General features: G+C 37.2%; 3 protein-coding genes and 1 long non-coding RNA gene across 6 annotated transcripts; 2 read left to right on the plus strand and 2 right to left on the minus strand.

Moving 5' to 3' along the window:
- Positions 1–248: 248 nt before the first annotated feature.
- On the minus strand, positions 249–1,946 carry LOC110858979. The gene is made up of 4 exons (XR_002548792.2): positions 1,651–1,946; positions 1,454–1,546; positions 1,222–1,326; positions 249–777 (listed from the first exon to the last, which is right to left on the minus strand). It is a non-coding gene; the product is annotated as an uncharacterized LOC110858979 (long non-coding RNA).
- Positions 1,947–6,047: 4,101 nt separating this feature from the next.
- On the plus strand, positions 6,048–8,095 carry LOC110858988. 2 transcript variants are annotated; one of them, XR_004836940.1, is made up of 5 exons: positions 6,048–6,213; positions 6,292–6,407; positions 6,633–7,210; positions 7,906–7,974; positions 8,039–8,095. XR_004836940.1 is itself a non-coding variant. In XM_022107871.2 (3 exons), exon 3 carries the CDS (start codon positions 6,634–6,636, stop codon positions 7,195–7,197), a length of 564 nt encoding a protein of 187 aa, XP_021963563.1. In that variant the 5' UTR covers positions 6,051–6,213; positions 6,292–6,407; position 6,633; the 3' UTR covers positions 7,198–7,241. The 2 variants fall into 2 exon arrangements, 1 of the variants encoding a protein (XP_021963563.1); XM_022107871.2 differs by lacking the exons at positions 7,906–7,974; positions 8,039–8,095 and having other exon boundaries at positions 6,051–6,213; positions 6,633–7,241.
- A 911-nt stretch (positions 8,096–9,006) lies between these two features.
- On the plus strand, positions 9,007–13,966 carry LOC110858887. The gene is made up of 2 exons (XM_022107773.1): positions 9,007–9,107; positions 12,415–13,966. The coding sequence occupies exons 1-2, from the start codon at positions 9,007–9,009 to the stop codon at positions 13,964–13,966; spliced, it is 1,653 nt and encodes a 550-aa protein (XP_021963465.1).
- Positions 13,967–16,678: 2,712 nt separating this feature from the next.
- Positions 16,679–20,820, minus strand: LOC110858888 (perivitellin-2 67 kDa subunit). Of its 2 annotated transcripts, XM_035859022.1 has the most exons (3): positions 20,430–20,820; positions 18,648–18,717; positions 16,679–18,583 (listed from the first exon to the last, which is right to left on the minus strand). In XM_035859022.1, exon 3 carries the CDS (start codon positions 18,576–18,578, stop codon positions 17,019–17,021), a length of 1,560 nt encoding a protein of 519 aa, XP_035714915.1. In that variant the 5' UTR covers positions 18,579–18,583; positions 18,648–18,717; positions 20,430–20,820; the 3' UTR covers positions 16,679–17,018. The 2 variants fall into 2 exon arrangements, with proteins under 2 accessions (XP_035714915.1, XP_035714916.1); XM_035859023.1 differs by lacking the exon at positions 20,430–20,820 and having other exon boundaries at positions 18,648–18,777.
- Between the last annotated feature and the right edge of the window lie 205 nt (positions 20,821–21,025).

A 21,025-nucleotide genomic window follows, 5' to 3' on the forward strand; every position in this document is an offset into this window, starting at 1 on the left:
AGTACAAGTGTTTTCTTGTCTTGAAAGAAATTGATGTCGAGTACTTTGATCGACATTATTTTGCGTTTAAGGTAATTTTAACAGAAAAAATAAACTTAATAAATGTTGAGAATTTAGTAATTCATGAGTGTATGGAAATTCAAAGAAATTGTAAGACCGATGGCTTATTTTTAGTGCCAAGACATTATATGTAAAACTTTGTATTAATTATATGCACAAGAATATCTGATTCATAAGTTGTGACGATATGTAGTAATGTTAAGATCGGTTTATTTTTAGTATAACGACATTATATATAATACTTTTTATTAATTACAAGAATGTGTAACTTATTACGTGCGTACATAGTATGTACATACATATGTAGTAGCGTTGAAATTTTTTGTACTAAATATTTGCATTTTATTATGAAAATAAAAAAATGTTGTAACTGTAACCCAATGCGTACAATTTTCTTCCACGTACGGTTACGTTCAATACCAGAGAAATATCATCCTCGTCTAAATCAGGTAATATTACGTTACCCCGTTGGTTTTCAATATTATTACCAAATTCCATACTAATATTACACAAACGCGACAAGTCATTACCATTGGGGTCCAGTAATACATCCTTACCAAGCGGTATCGAAATAAACTTATTACCCCAGTTGTATTGATTCTCTAACGTGCGGTAGAGACACATAGTGATTCCGCATGGTAATAATTTTTCCTCTAAATTATTTTGAGTGTGCGAGTTGGAGGTACAAGTCAATTGTGTCCCGATTCGGATACAAGGCTGGAAATCGGATAGAGTGAAGGTAACAAAATTGTGTCTCGTGCGGTATGAATTTACGCCATGATTTAAGACTCGGGGATTTCATTTTTTTAAGGTGAGGTTCGATTACTCTTTCCCACTCGTCTTATTCCGCCCCATGTGTCATGCTTCCTTATGGAGAACTTAAAACTTTTCGGCGTTAATATTCAATGAAATTTAAATGTTATTACATTAAAACTTTGTATATTTTTAACTTCAAAAAATTGTTGATTATATTTTTGGAAAACATATGCCTTCTTCAATAGTTTATTGCCGAATAGTTTCATTGAATATTAAAGTTCATTTTAAATTCTCCATAAGGAAACCTGACACATGGGGCGGAATAAGACGCGCAGGAATGACTTACCAAAACTCATCTTAAGACATGGGGATTTCATTTTTTAATAAAAATAAAATAAAACAAACCACACAAATTCCTCCAGAACAGCGAGATCCCAGTCCACAACAAGCACTTCCAGCAGAGCAGGATTGTCCGATTGAAACAATTGGGCAAGGTGGAGGGGTGGGAACCTGTGTATAAAATTTTGAAATTTTTACTTTCATTAAAATAATGTAAAGGCTTAAAATTTGAATTTTGTGCAATGTCTCGTAAATGTAGCCGGGGCTTATATGGTGTGCCTAAAATCAGTTATGTTACCAGACAAACTCCCGCCACACAAGTGGCGTTGTCGCAGCATTTGAAACCGGTCTGATTATTGCAGCCTGATTGCAATAGATTCACGCAGGTGTACTGCAATGAAAATAAGATATATAGTTTGGTAGAAAGAAATAGAATAATGCAGAGTAAAATAAATACATATATAAAATATATAAAAATAATAATATTAACCATACCGTTGGCAATGAGCAGGTAATAAATTAACATTTGACCGTAAAGCACTTAATATCTATGCACACTCTTAACCATTTGATAACAAATTTATAACCACGGCCGTAGAGCCACATGCGTTTATTTTTTTAGTTATAATCGTAACCCCATTTCTAAGAGTGTACCAAAATGCAATAAACGAGGGACTACATTTTTAAAGCTTTTTATAAATTATGTCGCTATTTGTAAAAAAATAGCAAGCTGTTACCAATAATTTGAGTAAAATACGTATGTACAAGTAAGATATCAACGGAGGTACAGTGCGCTGCAGGATAATTCGTCGAAAGCATGATGACCATCAAACTTATGCATTAAAGGGGGACCGTGCATTAAGGATGCGATAAATGTATGCCTTAGCATGTGACGAATTATAATGTAGTGTGATTATCTTGAGAATAGTGCGATTTCTCACGAAATTCTGCCTGCATGACGACCCATACCATCTGTGCAGTGTGGAATGGATGATTTTTTTCTGTTCAAGGTGAACGTGTCGTCATTTTCATTAAAAGTTGGAAGGGTGAAGATACTCATTGTATAACTTCATAAATGTTTATTTACTACATATGGAACTAAACATGCTAGGGACACTATTAAAATATCTAATGTCTGAAACATGCGTAGGGGGCTGTACATAAAGCATTTGACCGATTTTGGGGGAATTTTGACCTATTTGTCCCATGTTATCCTTAAGATGTGACGGATAGGATGCCCTCACGCCTACCCTCCCCCCCTCAAATCTATCACATTCTTTATGCACAATCCCTCGCGTGGCTATTCAAAATAATTCAGTTACGAATATAACAAGAAAGGAGAAATGTACATAGGGTGAAATAAATAACTTTTGAAATAATGAGTGTAGATACAATCGTAAATTTTATTATACTCATGTGGACGATAACTTTATTTATTTAACATTTTCTATATACAGGGTGCTTTAAATGTCAGGTTACAATAGAAAATTTTTCAACAGGAAAAATTCGCAAATTTCCATTACTTATCGAAATTTTTCCTCTGAAATTCAATATTTTATGAATTAGATATGTCATCAGTGTTCCATAAGTTTTGATAAAAATTAATAAAAATCGCTTTCCCAAATCCGTAACTAATGTAAATTTACGAATTTTTCCCATTGGAAAATTTTGCATTCCCACAATTTAAACCACCCTGTACATATATTTAAATTATTCACTTTCCTTTATTTGCATCCAAAGGTTTATGCATACATAATTCACTGGCATCGAAACAAAGTTTTGGGTAAATTAGGCGAAAAACATGTCTGATGCACGACTCCCAACTGAAATACGAGGAAGGCTTCAGCTGAAAAGAAAGTTTTAGCTAAAGATGCCGAACTCATGAGAATTTGAAAAGGTTGGTGAAGTGACATGGCTTGGTGACATGTTTATGTATGTACGAAAATATTTCAGTACATAGATTTATGTATATCGTTTATTTTCTGATGCAACACGTTTATTTACATTGACGGAATTATAAATTATTGACTAATTATATCTAACTTAATTATAGCAACTTGATTATTACAAAGTAAGAAATAATTATGTATTTACACACTTAAATAGATAGATGTCATGCATATTTTCATTAGCGATGCATTCACTCACAGCATATTGACACAATATGGGACATACAAGTATTAATCAGAACTGGTCGGCTAAAGAAATATTTATGAATTGAATTTATGACTGTGAAACTAAAAAATATATACACTCCAACATACATATTGCATACATACATACATACATAATAATCTACTGTCTTCATAAATTTGTTTCGTGTAAAATTTTGTATATTCCCATCAACTTTGTGAATAAACTTGTTGAATTGTAAATTTGGAAGTATTAATATTTCAATCGTAATCTTAAATTAAATTTAAGTTCATGCATTAAAAAGTGGACGACTTTAGCGACAGTAAATAATCCTACTAGGTACATATACTCTATTTTTAGACTTACAAGGCAAAGCTATCATTTGTTCCTGTGGTTCAAATATATCCATACCCGTGACCTTTGGGTTGGACGCTCGAAACCTATGGCACACAGCTAAATACCCTAAGTATTGAATGTGACAGAGATCAATACATTTGTTCCGTGTTACACAATACTCTTACCTTAAAATAAGGCCATTATATGAAGAGATCGTTTTTGCAGTTCAAAACTTCATTGGTTCAGCCCAACTTGCCCACAATTCGGCATATTTAAAACGCACGACACAGCAAAATATTAAATTGTAGAAAATTTTGTGAAGACTTCCCCAGTTCAGTTGTTGCACTTTGTACTTTCTCCCTGAGAGCGAGAAAGTACAGAGAACAACCTTACGAAATGTTCACCAACGATATCACCGAACCGTTCATGATGTTTCCCCCTTCCTATTAGTACCAAAGAAAAACGGGAGATTGCGCGATTAGCCTGCCTAAATTAAGTTCTATGACGAATTATTCGGTGGAGTTGAAAAGTTTTTAAATCACTGAATTTATTCGCTGTCTACTTACAACGACAATAGAGACCGCGAAAAAAGTGCCTTCATTGTTTCTGAAGGCCTACATCAATTTAAGCGTCCTTGCATCTTTCAGAAAAAATATTTTAATTATTAACACGTAAGGTTATTGCAAGGTCTACATACAAATGTGTTACATTTCACAAATATTTAAGTTGCTAAGTCCAGACCATTTACGTCAAGGGAAAAAGTATACTGTACCCATTACATTCGAGTATAGCAGAAACAAATATGTAAAAACAATACAGCTCTTTCAGAACCGAACTTGGGTTCCTCAATTATACAACTTTATCACGTCGGAGGTGTCTCTTCCCGAGGAACATCACCATTACGGTCAGCTACCAGATTGAGTTTTTGGGGGGCTTTATGCTAATCCGTACCAAATACGTGTAGGGACTTCCTACACACTTGTGTACATGTTTGCATAATTCCATAATTTGCATAATTGTTAATGATTTCACATACAACCGCATTAAAACGGAACTAAAACAAAGAAACAGAATACTATTCCTCATACAAGGAGTAGTACATCTGATCCAGAGTTTCTTGACCCTGAGATTTTTTTGACAGCAGTAAGGACCAGACAACCTCGGTTATTGGACCTGCAGCAGAGACCATTGATAGTGTAAGACATAGTGCCCGCATAGCTCAGGGGGATCCCCACGTAAAGCTCTCATCCTTGAACAACTCCGAAATAAGAAAAGAACGAAAAATTTTGCGAGTAATTCGCCTTCACGATCGACCCTCATATTGTGCAGTTTAATACCACACTTCCCTTGGACGCTTCTCTTTTGAAACCTGAAGACATAGATCGTTTTGACGCAATCAAGAAATTACACCTCACCCGTGCAACTGCTTTGGAACATATCCGCAAAGTACAAGACCGGATGAAGACCCGCTACGACGCCTTTCACGACAGTACAGAGTTTCAACCTGGAGATATTGTAAGAGTTTTTGCTCCTAAGAGGGAGAAGGGACTTGATGAAAAATTACTTTCGCACTACTATGAACCTTACTGAATTACAGCAAAACTCTCACCAGTTAATTATGAACTGGAACTGATAAATCGACACGGCAAAGCAGCCAAACGAGACATTGTTGACATATCCAGGTTAAAACCCGTTACATTGAGATCAAACCCGAACGACTGGATTTTAGATGCAGCCGAAGAATATGGAATTGACATCCCTACCGCTGATATTGAACACTTTGGCCTCGATGACCAGTAATGCTAATGATCCAGTAATGGAATAGTAATGCTTTGTTTCTAACAATAGGTCGTAAATTTTTAATTACTAACGGATGTAAGGTGATGGTTTCGTTATTACCGTGCTGGTAGGGTCATGTCCTCCGGTTAGTAATGAATGGTTTAATATAAGTTTTCTTAGCGTGTAGCATACATATTTTACACGAAATTAAATTGAGAGTGCATTTATTTACTTCTGAAAATGAAGGATTCAATTCCATATTTTTAAGTGTACCGGCTCATATATACATATGTTCATACAGTGAGCAAAAAAAGTGAATACAGGGTTGCGACACTTGGTATAAAAGGTGCTTATTACGTTTATGGTAAATTTAATCAGGTTTTCAAAAATCATAGCTATTTTTTATGAAAAGCTCTTGATCAAATGTATGCACATATTAAAGACTAGCAATATTTGCTCCATAACGTTTAAGCGAAATGTCATAGTCATCATAGATTGTAAATTATACATATTATACATAAATATATCAATTCATGTATGTACGTAAATCATGCACCTACTGAAAGCCATGCAAGTTTTACATACACACGTACACATATCAAGCAGAAGACAAAGAGAAAGTTTTTAGTCCAACTTGAGAATCTCTGCTGGCGGAAGGTTCGCCTTCGCAAAATCTGTCGGCTAAAGATTATTTTGATTTTGTAAATCTGCTAAAATAAATAATGAATAATAAGAATTAATTTCCTTGAAGAAAATAAATTTCATAATTCCTCCCCCTTCTAAATAGACTGCCTGGAATTGTACAAACTGGTAAAAACGTTACAACACCGTTAACAAAAAGATATAAAAATGTTATCGTAGCTTAATTATTTATTTTATAAATTTCAGAGAATTTTAGCGGAACGTCCTGGTTTGTCAAAGCAGTCTGTAATAATCTGAAAAAATTACGCGACGGACTTTGTTGGTTCCAAGATTTTGTATCTTCTCGAAGAAAAAATCTAGAGGTAAATGCATACCTAATTATCCAAATGCAAATATTTTTCCATGTCTGAGGTTGATTTAATTGTGACCTTAACAAAAATTTGTGATAAGCAATTAAGTAACTGAAGTTCATAATTAATTAAGGCGTCCCAAACTTTTTGTATTTTTGTCTAATAGTAATTTAAAAAATGACAATAATAATTTAAAAAAAGACAAGATCATAATTAACTTTTGCCAAATTTTTTTAGCATGAACGGAAAAGCTCCACCAAACCGAAGAGGTCGTGGTCGCGGTCGTGGCGGCGGCGGTAGTCGCGATCGTAGTTCCAGCGCACCTTATCCATCCTCGTCCTCCGATAAGGGCTCCTCATCCACCACCCTCTGCCTTGAAGGGATCCCTTCTTCCATCTCGAAACGGGACATCATCTCCGCTCTCGGAAATTTCGCCCTGGAAGTTTCCACCGTTTCCTTTCAGCCGGTCAGAAATCAGGTGCGGATCGAGTTTAAGGGGAGGCGCGGGGCGGAGGGGGCCTTCCAGAAAAATTTGGGCAGTCTGACCGTCGCCGGGACGAAGTATTCGCTCAGTTGGGAGACTGCAGACCAGACGATGCAAATTATCCTGCCGCCCCCATCCCCCCCGCCGAACGGGGTCCCACAAATGGACAGTTTTGCGAGGAATCAACCCCGCGGGCTGGGAAGGGGCACGTACGACCCGCAATTTAGACAAGTCGGACATTTCATGGATACCAGCCAGCTCGTCGTGGGGCCCGAAGAGAGGGGGAAGATTAAAGGGAAAGTTAACCATGTTGTGTGATGAAAGAGAAGAGGTGAGAAAATTGGGGGGATTATTATGAAAAATATATTTAATTGGGGGTGCTCGCGTCAATTTTTGTAAAAATATTAAAAAAACCTATTTGTGAACAATTATTAAACTTTTTTGAGCCAAAAAGACTATGTTGGAATCCAAATTTTCAAATTTTATTCACATGCCCTTATGAAGTGTTATTTATGATAGATTTTACGGATTTTTTTGCCACTTTTGAAAAGCCCAAAGTATGAAAAAACTTCAAACACCTTAAAACTTTGATTTTTACTAAATTCTTTTGTAAATTTTTCAAAATATCCCAATTCCAATACATTGGGGGGATACACGTCAACTTTCTAAAAACCGTAAACCACACAAATTTGCTATTTTTGTGAAGAGCAGTACTGTGGCCAGAACCTTTTTAATGAAATAAGCATTTATGCGACATCATCGTCAAGTGAATTTTCCCTCATTTTTACATAGTTTATGCATTTTCATGTAACATCTTCAAGTCGATTACGGCCCAGATTTCGAAAACACGGAAAAGTTGCATTTTGAGTGACGTGAACACCCACTTTATTTCTCCATAAATTACGTAACGCTGGCTAGCATGGGCAAGATAGGATTTTTTCCCTATCCTGCTCATGTCAGCCAGCGTTACGTAATTTATGGACGGCGGCTCACATCAATTAATTACATACTTTTTCTTGCTTGCAGGTTTTAACTGGGTAAAAGTAATATTTATGTAAAGCATAAAGTGGAAGATTCGTGGTAAATGTTACACTGGTAAGGTTACGAATTTACATTTTTATTAAAATACAATTTATGTTGTATTCAAAAAATTTTCCAGATTGATAAGCAGTATGTAGCAACATAATTTTTTGGAGATGGAAGATTAAAATTAGGTTCACCCAATTATTTTTAGACAGTTGAATTTATTTTCAAAATAGTTTATTTATTTGAAAGATTGTTCACTTTAAAATATTTGATAAACGAGATTACTTCATGGAAAAAATTGTGTATCACAAAAAGTATGTACATCTTTTTTTACACGTGTTAAATGTAAAATAAATAAAAACTTCTGTCAGAAAGTTTAAAATTATTACAAAAACGTATCCATCGCTGTTGGAAATTTTTATCATAACAATAGCTTCAATGCGGGAGTACAATTGTTGTTTTATTCTGTGCAAACCGGGAGAAGAAAATCCCGGACCTAAAATTGCTTAAAAATTCCTGAAAAATTTCAGAAAAAATGCTAAAAAATTCTGGGAAACTCTCTGATAAAAAAACGCTGTAGGGTTTAGACGTTTAGACGCACACGATCAGTAATGTACTCATAGATAGACCAACTCGCGGTGGTGGCTTTGGAAAGTGGGAAGAGCAAATGTTGAACACTCTTGCATGCTCACAATCGTTCGTTTTTTCTCCCGACTTGGCATAATTATTTAAATAAAACAATAGTAAACATTAATTTAATTTATAATAATTCATTCATAATAAGCATTGCATTTACTTATTATTTTTACTTATTAAAAAATTACTTCAAATAATACTGTAGAAGCGAATTATTGTATAACTTGATTATAAAAACAGCTCAGAAATATTAACAAAGTTTAAATCCTTGGAAATCTATTGTGCATTCAAATATTACCATCTTATTTGGATTTTGTGGCTTTCGAGTTTGGTAAGTGAGGTTGAGGTAAGTCAAATCTCAATTCAATTAAACTGACGAAAAATATTAGAATTAAAAACAGTTTTATTAGGACAGTAAAACATAACCACATTATATGTAATTTCTGGGCTTATTCGTAGGTCAAGATGCCAGGATATCACCGTTGCATTGTAGATGGTTGTAGAAATCTACGGGAGGATGCGTCGATTTCTGGACCTTCGTTCTTCTCATTTCCGGAAGACAATAGGTAACGTTTTATTACTTTTCAAACTTATAGCTCCTTGGGAGGTATACTAACAAATTTCTTGGCTATTACTTTTTAAACAGAAAGCAACTTTGGTGTACGGCCTTAAATCTTGACTCGGAGGCTTCATACAAGGGAAAACTTGTATGCAGTGAACATTTCTTGCCTCAAGATATGAAAATAACAAGGAAGCTTTGTCCAAACGCAACTCCCACCATAATCCAAAATGTGGCGCAAAGACAGCCTTTCAAGGAACTTACCAGTGAGTAGCACTTAGCCATGCTTGGCTAGCATAGCTACTTAAACAAAATGCAAAACAAGATACAATATACAAAACATAATATGCATTTATTAGAAGTAGTTCGTTAACATATTTTATTTATAAAACCAGTCAAGATGCAAGATAGTTTTTTAATGGAGTCAATTAAATTTCTCAATAACACCTCTCAATTTAGAGAAGTCATAATTATCAATGACAGTAATTAAGAATGGTAAACTTAAAGTAAGTAAAAACTAAAATTTCCAAGTGCAATTAAGAAAATTTTATGTACGGTTGCATAATGCAACATTGCATAAAATTTTTGAGATGAGTTACACAGAACTTGTATGTATGTAATTCATCTCATTAATTTCAATATTCGAATTCATTAAAACGAAATTATCAAGGTAGAATTTATGTTTAAAACTAGTGCCATTCTGTCAAGTCATTCTGAGCAAACGTGAAAATTTTTAAATCGCACTTCGCAACTTTATACCTAAAAGTCGAAGTTTTACATCGTCTTGGAAATCTTTGATCTTACAAGGGAACTTTGAGTACTGTCTCAAATGAATTTACCTTAAATCAATCTCATTGTACGGATAATTTCATGAAACTAAAACTATATCATGGAAACTTCGACGCAAATTTACTTTCAATCCAAATATTTCGGAATTAGTGGACAAAACGATAGTACGTAGTTTTCGTAGTTGCAATATTATTTGCATGTATTATTATATTACTTATTATATTAATATCCAAAATTTGTATTTAGTATCTCTAATCTTTGGGGTGCATTTAAATATTTTGTATTTTGTATCTTGTATATATGCAAAAAAGCATCGTGCTCAACCGGTTACGTAATATAATAAAACGGTTATGCATGAAGGTTACATATTTACCTATCACAGATACATCAATCGGCGTAAGAAATTTTCGAAGTCGCTCTACCCAGTCAGATCCGCCACCGCCGATATCTACATCCCTAATTGAGGAAATGTTTCGTGGGACCGGAATGTTCAAACACTTTTTGATTATGCAGATCCATCGTGCATCTAATCCGCGCCAACATTACAGTGATCTAGAAAAAACGATATCGTTGGCAATCTATTACAGCGGCGGGTCCAAAAACTACAAGTATGTTTCACACACAAAGCCCTTTTATTTGAAAAATATATTGTACTAGCGAATAAGCCCGTCTCCCGCCGGGCCTTTACAACTTACTTTTACTTTTACAACGAAGTTGTAAAAGTAAATGTTCCTCAGCGAAAGTGATAGTAAAGATACTTTCGAATGACGCGTAAATTCAAAATAAGCTAAATGAAATGTCTCTGGAAATTAGTGAATTAAACAAAATTAAATGTGTCATGGTAGTTATCTTGAGCTGGTTGTCTGGGCTACTTCACTGCGAAGTGCCCTGGAAGTGAATTGGAACTCAGCCACGGATATACATAACTGTACCACTTCACTTTAACTTTACTTTAAAGTGACCAACCCGTTACCACCTTCTACTTCACTTTAACTTTACTTTAAACTAAAGTGGACAATCCTGCATACCCGTGACTGACTTCCAACTCACTTTAATTTTACTTTACTTTACAGTAAAGTGGAAAATCCTGCATACCCTGATCTGACCACCACTTCACTTCACTTTACTTTACTTTAGTTTAAAGTAAAGTGGTCACGACAACCAATATATCAACTGTTAGATAAGCACCCATGATTAACATCCTAGATAACCACCATCGGATAACCCCCCAGATAACCACCATCAGATAACCCCCCAGATAACCCCCATCAGATAACCCCCCCAGATAACTACCATCAGATAACCCCCAGATAATCACCATCAGATAACTACCATCAGATAACCCCCCAGATAACCACCATCGGATAACCCCCCAGATAACCACCATCAGATAACCCCCCAGATAACCCCCATCAGATAACCCCCCCAGATAACTACCATCAGATAACCCCCCAGATAATCACCATCAGATAACTACCATCAGATAACCCCCCAGATAACCACCATCGGATAACCCCCCAGATAACCACCATCAGATAACCCCCCAGATAACCACCATCAGATAACCCCCCAGATAACTACCATCAGATAACCCCCCAGATAACCACCATCGGATAACCCCCCAGATAACCACCATCGGATATACCACCAGATAACCACCATCGGATAACCCCAACCAAAAATCCACCACTCCAAGATAACCATCATCAGGCAACCACTCCCACAATAACCACTCCCAGATAGCCATCAGTCACCCATTTCTAGATAACCATCAGACAACCACTCCCAGATAACCACCATCAGACAACCACTCCCAGATAACCATCAGACAACTATTCCCTGATAACCGTCAGACAACCACTCCCAGATAACCATCAGATAACCACTCCAAGATAACCATCAGACAACCATTCCCAGATAACCATCAGACAAACACTCCCAGATAACCATCAGACAACCATTCCCAGATAACCATCAGATAACCACTCCCAGATAACCATCAGACAACCATTCCCAGATAACCATCAGACAAACACTCCCAGATAACCATCAGATAACCACTCCAAGATAACCATCAGACAACCATTCCCAGATAACCATCAGACAAACACTCCCAGATAACCATCAGACAACCATTCCCAGATAACCATCAGATAACCACTCCCAGATAACCATCAGACAACCATTCCCAGATAACCATCAGACAAACACTCCCAGATAACCATCAGACAACCATTCCCAGATAACCATCAGACAACCATTCCCAGATAACCATCAGACACCCACTCCCAGATAACCACCGTCAGACCACCACTCCCAGATAACCACCATCAGACAACCCCCAAAATCTGACTTTTAATTTTTAAATTTTGAGTTTATTTTGAATTTTCGCGCCATTCGAAACTCAACTTTCTCTACTTTCACTTCCGTTGCGGAACATTTACTTTCACTTCCGTTGCAGACAAACATTTCCAGCTTATAATATAGATACAAATTTAATCTCGATGTGCTTAATAATCATTCAGGTGCTGGAGGAAATGGGGGGCCAAACTACCGTCTTTGTCAACCATACGCCGATGGGTCTGCAAGCTCGATTTCCAACCCGGTAGGTGCCAAGACATCCTCGACTGTTTGAAAGACAAGGTGGAGCGGATGCATCCGGTTGAAAAAGATTGTATCCTGACACTGGATGAAACCGCACTGCACAAGGGCCTCCAATATAATCGATTTAGTGACAGGATCGAGGGTTTCGAAGATTTTGGCGGGTCTGATAGGACCATGAATATTGCGGACTACGCCTTAGTGGTTATGGTTCGTGGCCTTAATACTGATTGGCGAATGCCACTAGCCTATTATTATAGTTGCCATAGTTCTACATCCAGTCAGCTATATAATATAGTATGCAAGTTTTTTGAAGATCTGTTTTCCATTGGATTGAATGTTAGAGGGATAGTCGTAGACCAGGGAGGATGTAATCAAGGAATGTTCAAAAAATTTGGCGTTTCCATTGAAAAACCTTTTTTTATGTACATGGATAAGAAAATTTATTTTATGTACGATGTGCCACATGCTATCAAAAATATCCGTACAGGATTAACGAAATACAACTTTAGAATGGAAGGCCATGAAGGGGTTGTTAGTATGGCGCACATAAAAGAATTCTACGACATTGACTGCATGTCTACTTTTCGCTGTAGTTCTAAATTAAGTGACGCTCATTTTAATCTAACGAATTTAAGTAAAATGAAGGTTAAATTAGCCACGCAATTATTTAGCCGATCAGTAGCCAGTGGTATGCGCACCCGCATAGATTTAGGTGAACTAAGCACAAATTTTTCATTGACCGCAGAATTCTGTGAACGAATGGACACTATTTTTGACATGTGCAATATTTCTGAATCACACTGCCCACTAAAAAAATGGAAGTCGAATAGTCAAGTTTTTCAGAATTTGCATGAATGGAAAGCTGCTGAAATGTGGTTATCTGGTCTTACTTTGGAAGCTATTCCGAATGTTGTAATTCGTGACCTTGACTATGAAAGTGACGTGGAGGAAAATTTTGACGGTAACGACCCCAACACTAAGCGCAAAAAAGTACGGAAATTGCCTATACTTCCGTGCATCAAAGGTTTGCGACAAACTTTAGTAGCTCAGCACATGCTCATCGGTGAGCTGCAGGAAACGGGCTACAAATTTGTCAAAACCAGGAGCATGCAGTCCGATGGTATAGAGCATATATTTGGACACTTGAAATATCGACTCGGGTCATTGGATAAAGCAAATTGTCCAATGTTTAGGCGGGCCTTTAGATTTATTTTCCTTTCCAACTTGATTGTAACTCCGGACGGCAGTAACTGCGAAAAGTTCGATTCTGAAGATTCAATTTTCGATACCCAACGAAAATTGTCTTTCTTCCTTGCCAAAACAAATCAAAAAACCTTGACCTTGTTTGACCAAATTGACAATGATAACGACGATGAAAATGACAATGGCTTTGTGATACCGATGATGAGTCATACGGCTGCAACTTTTATTTTGCTTCCCTTGAGCACTTGGATAATACTCCGGCGTCTGTGAGTGCAGCCATATATACCGCTGGATATGCTATTAAAAGTATAATTAAGAAGAAAAAATGCCAAGAATGTAGAACTGAATTATTGCAATTTTTATCCGATCGTCCAGACAAATCATTTGCCGGGAGCGAACTTTTAACTTTTAATAAAGCATATGAGACGGAAATTTTCGAAAAAAATTTAGATCTAAGCTTTGGTCATTTGATTATTGATGAGCATCGTATAGTTTTTGAAACACTAGCCGAAGTCATTGGAAAATCCGCGTTTACAGCAATGAATTTGTTAGCGACAAACGTAATTCGAAACCTTTATAATCAAATAATGAAAGAAAACACTTTTTCAAGTTGGGTAAGGGGTACATCACTTAAGTGCCAGGACCATCGCTTTGAGATATTGCAATTAATTTTAAGAGCTCGATTGCATTTATGGATGAAAGAGTACAACGACCAAATTAAACAATCAAATCATAAGAAAAAGGCGAAATTTTAATTTACATATTATACTTATCTAATTCTATTTATATATATTTCTAATTTGTATCTTACTTAAGTTAAAACGTTCGTTTTAAAATTTGTAAACGAATATATTTTACTCCGGTTATACATACTTGCCTATGCCAAAATCGGATAAATTTATTATATATAAAAACACAATATTTATGACTTAGTATGTAATAATGAAATCTTTTTTGTACTGTGTAGTCTTTTTGTATATAATTATGAAAATAAATTATAAATTACCAACGCTTAAACAATATACGCTTAATTCATTTTGAATTTCTCATTGGTACGATGTTTATTTCATAATAACCTGATAGGGAAAAATTACAATTTTCATGATTATCAATAACAGACGAATGCTTATTTCAACGAGTTTGGAAATTTTGATTTTTTTGGCAAGAAGCACGAAACCCCCTCTGCTTAACTTTGGCAAGAAAAGGAAAATTTCAAAACTTGTGAAGAAAAATACTTAAAAAGCAAGAAATTGTAATTTTTTGCTCGTTGAAAATAGACACCTCTGATAAATTTGTAGATATTCTACACATGTGACATTTGACCCCGTTTAGGTTAAAGTTTGCTGGAGGGGTACATACATACGCGTATGTATGTACCCCGAGTTGGTTGGTCGGGAAAGTGAGATTGAGACATTGGGAAAATGGGAAGGGATCATTTATTTATGTGAGGAAGATAAGCTAAGCTAGTTGGAGGAACAATTGAATTTTGATCTATTTATTTAATCGAAAAATGTGAGACAACGAAAAACAGGGTTTCGATCGTTTCTTGCAGGTTTGCTACATTTCTTGCACTCAAAAGGCAGAAAGGCAAGAAATGCGAGGTGCAAGAAACTGGGAGAAAGTGCAAGAAATATATGCCGTTTAGCCGCACGCCGTATCAAATATCGCGGTGCGGCGTAGTTTCTAGCGCCCTGCATTTCTTGCAGGTCAAAATATTCCCCTGGAAGAAACCACTTTCTCCCCATTATTTCTTGCACGTGCTTACTTTCACCGGAAACACTGCAACGAACGAATGACACTGCATGAAGCCATGTATGTATCAATGGATGGATTTATATTTGTACCTGGCACGTGGGGTGGTTCGATTTATGGATTCGTATACATGCTTCAACTTTCTCCTGTTTTAAATTTCATTCTGGGAGCACAGTTATTGTGCGTAAATTAGAATTATCTCTAGGAACGGGGAGAAGACATAAAATGCGTACTCTAATTTTGGTTGTTTATGATAAAGAAATATGAAACCTATGAAACCACGCGTTTTACGGTTTGACGTGCAGTCTGGAATGTAGGGAGGTGATACATACACCAATCATTGTGCACCGACTTTACATGGTCTCGGCTGTCGCGATTAAAAAGACGGGTATAATGCGTGTACAGCGTTAAAAATTTGATAAAAAAATCAGTATATCGTTTTGTGACCTTTGAGGCCAATATGGAAACCATTGAATTTGAAGATAGATTTACTTTTAAATTTACACATATAGGTATACAGACATACATGCAATCTGATATCTGGCAAACTTTCGTGACCATTGACGTCAAAATACAGGTAATTAATGAACTCGAGGATAAATTTTCGCAAAAAATAATTTGCATATGAAACTTGATTACATATGCATTTACGTGTATTTCTATACACCTTCCTGACTTTGAGTTTGATTTAAAAGTATGCCAGACCAAATACTAGTTCTCGCACAAATAAAATTTATGTTAATAAGTACGACAGAATGAAAGTATCAAAAGAATTGTATGATTATAATTTCATTTCTTGCATTATTGAATCGGTCGGTTAAGCTACTGTTGATAATTAAGAAATTCGATTACGCAATTCACATCGGGCACAATATTTAAGTGCAGATCATTTATCGTAGTATAATTAGATGTGTTGACGTGCAATTATCGTCTAAAAAGTTAACAAAAATGTAAACAAAAAATTATATACCCCGACCAGGGTTCGAACCCACGATGCTCGATATGAAAATCGTTGGCGACCGTGCTCAGGTGCTATGTGCTGGAAAGGGGCGCTCACCGCCCCATTTAGAGGCAAGTTGGGCAATCTATTTGTACATTATTGATCGTGTGGTTTAGACGCACCAGAAATTTAACCCATATGCCGCAATACCTCATTGATGTAATAAACTCCTTACATGAACATTTCCTTCGCCTTGTGGAGTAATAAATATTCGACATTTGACATTAATATATTCGAAAGTTATAATTTATTTATTTTTGAGAAACAAAATTAGGCACAGTCCAGAGTTAAATTATTTCTTGAAACGTTTACAAAAAATACAACATGCAGAAATACACATGTAGAAAGCTTTTTAAGGAAATTTTATATGCAGTACATAAATCAAAGTTTATTAAGTATTATTCTGCGTACATACACATTTTTAGCTTTTAAATATTAAGATGTTGCAGAATTTTAGAAATTTAATCAGGTTTTGACCTATTCAATTATGTAAAGTCGATCCCCACGAAGCTAATACCACCAGACATATGATTATGAAATCCGGCCCCATACGGCCAAGGGGTCCACTGATTATCCCCCGCGCAAAGTGCAACCCCATCCCGAAAGAAGCAAAACTTCACATTGCTCAACCAACCCGGAGTTGGCGGGGATATTAAAAACCCAAGAATTTGTCCACCCCTGAACCCCATAATTATTCGACACGCTCACTGAAGCCCACCAGGATGGCGACCCGGGTGGACTTGTGAAACTGATGTCATCCTTGCGATAACAATCCATCTCAATTCGTTCACCATCGCACATGTCAAAAATGGGCGTGGCGGAAAGCATTTTAGCGGAATGAACCAGGGTAAACCCTTTCGCCGGATCGGTCCAAATTACAGTGTACACCACATTAGTGAACCACTCTGGGGTTAGTACATAATCCGAGATTTCTCGTCCTACCTGCAAAACCTCGGCATCCGTAAAGTTTACGGATTCCAGCAACGCTTCAACCCGATTTAAATAACCCGCCACTACCTCCTCCCCAACTAGACCGCGACCCATGAAAGAGTCCCCCGTACGCTTGACTTCCCTCAGGTAGGCTTTTGAAATATATACGTTTACAGCTTTAGATAAGGCCTCTCTCTGCTTACCGATTGGAACTAGTTCCGACACCGGTTTTAGGACACCCCCATACAGCCAAGAGTTCCCTTCCACCGTCGGCCACCATTTCGTGTAGCCGTCCTTTTCAAATAAATTCGCCACCCCGCCATAATACCGCTGTGAATTGTGCGACGCCCTTTTAAACTCTTCACTAATTGTGGAAACGTTTCCATCATAGGCTCCGTGAGTTTTCAGGATTCCGAAAAAGGTAGCCTCTGCATTCGCCTTGACTTCATTGTCCGATGTTAATCGGCGAAAGGACTTATCAACTTCAAAATAAGTTGATAAGCTGCCGCCAAAGTAGCCGGAAGCGTAGTAATGTGTCCCATAAGTGGAGATGAAGGAATCATAAGCTTCCGGATGTTCCTCATACGTGACAGGAAGGGCTTGCAGCGCGTCGACAAAATACTTGTTTAAAGAAGTCCCCAAATCAGTGGGAGGAATAAAATCAATTCCCGCCGTGGAAACGAAGGCCTTCATAGTTGCGACAAACCGCGAAGAATTGAATAAACTTGTCTGGGAATTTTTGAAACTTAAACTAGCCGAGAACAAACCTTCTTTTACCGAACTTATCCCTGCCTCCTCACTCATTGAGTGACGGACAGACTCCATGTTTGTGTGGAGTAGCGTGTCACTCGCGACGAGGCCGGAAGGAAGCGCCACTACTTGCAAGACTTGGTCGGGAACGTCGTACTTCACCCCGGAGAAGGGGCTCGTCCATGTGCCACCTTCCTTGCAAGTTATGTCCAATAACTTAGTCGTGAAGCCATCGACGTGATCGACGGAATAGTCATGTCGTAAATCCAGTTTTGTGACATCAACACCCAACAGAATACGGGAAATGCCAGGGATTGGATTAGCGCAAGTGTCCAGTTCCAGGGATTCGTTAAAGGTTTGATTTCTCTCCAAGGGAGGGGAAGGTAGTTGATTTTGCAGATAATAACTGAGGAATATGGAAAGCATTTTTCGTACTATGTATAAGTGCATGATGCCTGAAATAAGTAATTATCGTTAAGATGGCACTAATTTTTGTTAATTATGTTTAACAGTACTAACCCCTTTATTTCCAATGTAGTAGCCCAATCTCATAAAAGGTTGGTCGAGACAAGACTCTGATTTGATTAGTCTGCAAAGCAAATCGATTCAAGAACATAGTTACGATGCAATTTTACTCTTTCTAAATACGGTGTTTTATTCACACCATGTGTAAGATTATTTCGTGTAAGTACTGATCTGAGTGGCCTTTCTTCTACAACCCGCCTGCAATGCTTGCAGCTACGTCACGGCCTTATGCACACATCACATGTTGTGTTTTCATCCGACCATTTTTAGGTCTTAAAATGGTTCCAAAATTATTTGCATATATTATCATGAATTTTAGTGTGCAAATTCTTGGTACTTGTAAAAAATGCACCCATCACGGTTACATACCGTGATGGGTGCTACATAATGCTCTTCTGCATAAGGAAAGTTAACCTCCGGGTTTTGTACCGTCTGCATGATTACCGCCACCGCTACGGCTACCGCCACCGCTACCGCTACCGCCACCGCTACCGCTACCGCCACCGCTACCGCTACCGCTACCGTCAATGTCACGTCATAAACGTCCGTAAATGTCACAGTGCAGAAATATACAGAAATATACAGTCTTGGGATTAACGAAAGTGGGATTAATGATTAGGATTAGGGATTGATTTTTAAAAATTCGGGATTGAGGATTGAGATTGGGGGTTAAATTAACTCGGGATTAAAATTAATTTGGGATTAAATCTCTCGAGGCAGTCAATGGGATTAGGATTAATTTAGTCCAATTTTAATCCCGGATTGGGATTAAAATCGTATTTATCGTCGATCACATTTATCTAGTTAATGTTTGTCCTGACTAAAACCGGGACATTTTATGGCCAAAAAATTTTTCCATAATATCTAGTGCTTGCCGAAAAAATTTCCCATAATATCTAGTGCTTGGTGATTCAGATATCACCGAATTCTGGGAATGGGCCAGGAAAGGAAATTAAGTAAATATTACATGGATGCTACTAGTATTTATGTACTAAAATATACCTTTTCATCAATATTTTGGCGAAAAAGTGAAATAATTTAATTTTTCCCGACGATTTAAAAAACCGGGACACTTTATCCAAACCGGGACATTTTCGGGACGCCGGAACAGGGTTTGAAAAGCGGGACATGTCCCGGCTAAACCGGGACGGATGGTCACCCTAGTTTTATATACATATTTTGGCGATTTGATTGAACATTTTACATAAATATTTCGGGGTTTTTAAGAACATATTAACCGGACTCTGGTTATGACAAATGACATATTATACTCAAAATGATTTAGTTAGTCCCTGTGCGGGTGGAGCTACGCAAGAAACATGTCTTTAGCCTCACTTAACAGGGAGAACTGAGGCTAAAGACAGGTTTCTTACTTGCGTAGCTCCACCCGCACAGGGACTAACTAAACCACTTTGAGTATAACAACCCTAATTGTATATATAACGTTGTGGCGGTGGCGGTAGCGGTGGCGGTAATCATGCAGACGGTACAAAACCCGGAGGTTAACTTTCCTTATGCAGAAGAGCATTATGTAGCACCCATCACGGTATGTAACCGTGATGGGTGCATTTTTTACAAGTACCAAGAATTTGCACACTAAAATTCATGATAATATATGCAAATAATTTTGGAACCATTTTAAGACCTAAAAATGGTCGGATGAAAACACAACATGTGATGTGTGCATAAGGCCGTGACGTAGCTGCAAGCATTGCAGGCGGGTTGTAGAAGAAAGGCCACTCAGATCAGTAAAATAAAATTTCCTATAGTTAGTACCTTCACAATTTATATATGTAAACTTCTTGAGGCGTGTGCGAGACGTGGTGGTGTGAGGTTGCTCTCTCTCCGACTCTCTTACTTGACTACAGAAGTGGGCGTATTTAGTTAATTTATTTAATTAATTACGAAAAGAATTACTATTTTGGAATTTTAGAAATGTTATCTTGTCGATCATGTAAACTTCTTGGATCAGATTCAATCACAGAGACGGAAAAGAGTATGTATGCACATGTAAGTACATATTAACACTGTGTAGCCAGATACTAAACTACGACTCTGAACGACACAACATGGAAGAATATTTGGCAAATAAAATATTTATCCCGTGAACATAAATGAGCCGGCAGGATGGTCATTGGTTGGCAACATGCATCTCCTATCTAATCTGAACACGAGGGTAAGTTGGAGTTCTCCTAATACTTTTATTTATTACCAGTGACGGCGGAAACGGACGGACGCATTTACATGATTTCAGGTTTTCGTGTTTTGTAGAATTTGTACACTTCTTGCCCCTGTTCCGCTTTCAATGGTAGATACTTACTAACATGTAAATTGAACAAATACAATCTGCCCAGCTTGACTTACTTTTTACG

This window comes from Folsomia candida, unplaced genomic scaffold (genome assembly GCF_002217175.1).
Source record: "Folsomia candida strain VU population unplaced genomic scaffold, ASM221717v1 Fcan01_Sc023, whole genome shotgun sequence".
Lineage (NCBI taxonomy): Eukaryota > Metazoa > Arthropoda > Collembola > Entomobryomorpha > Isotomidae > Folsomia > Folsomia candida.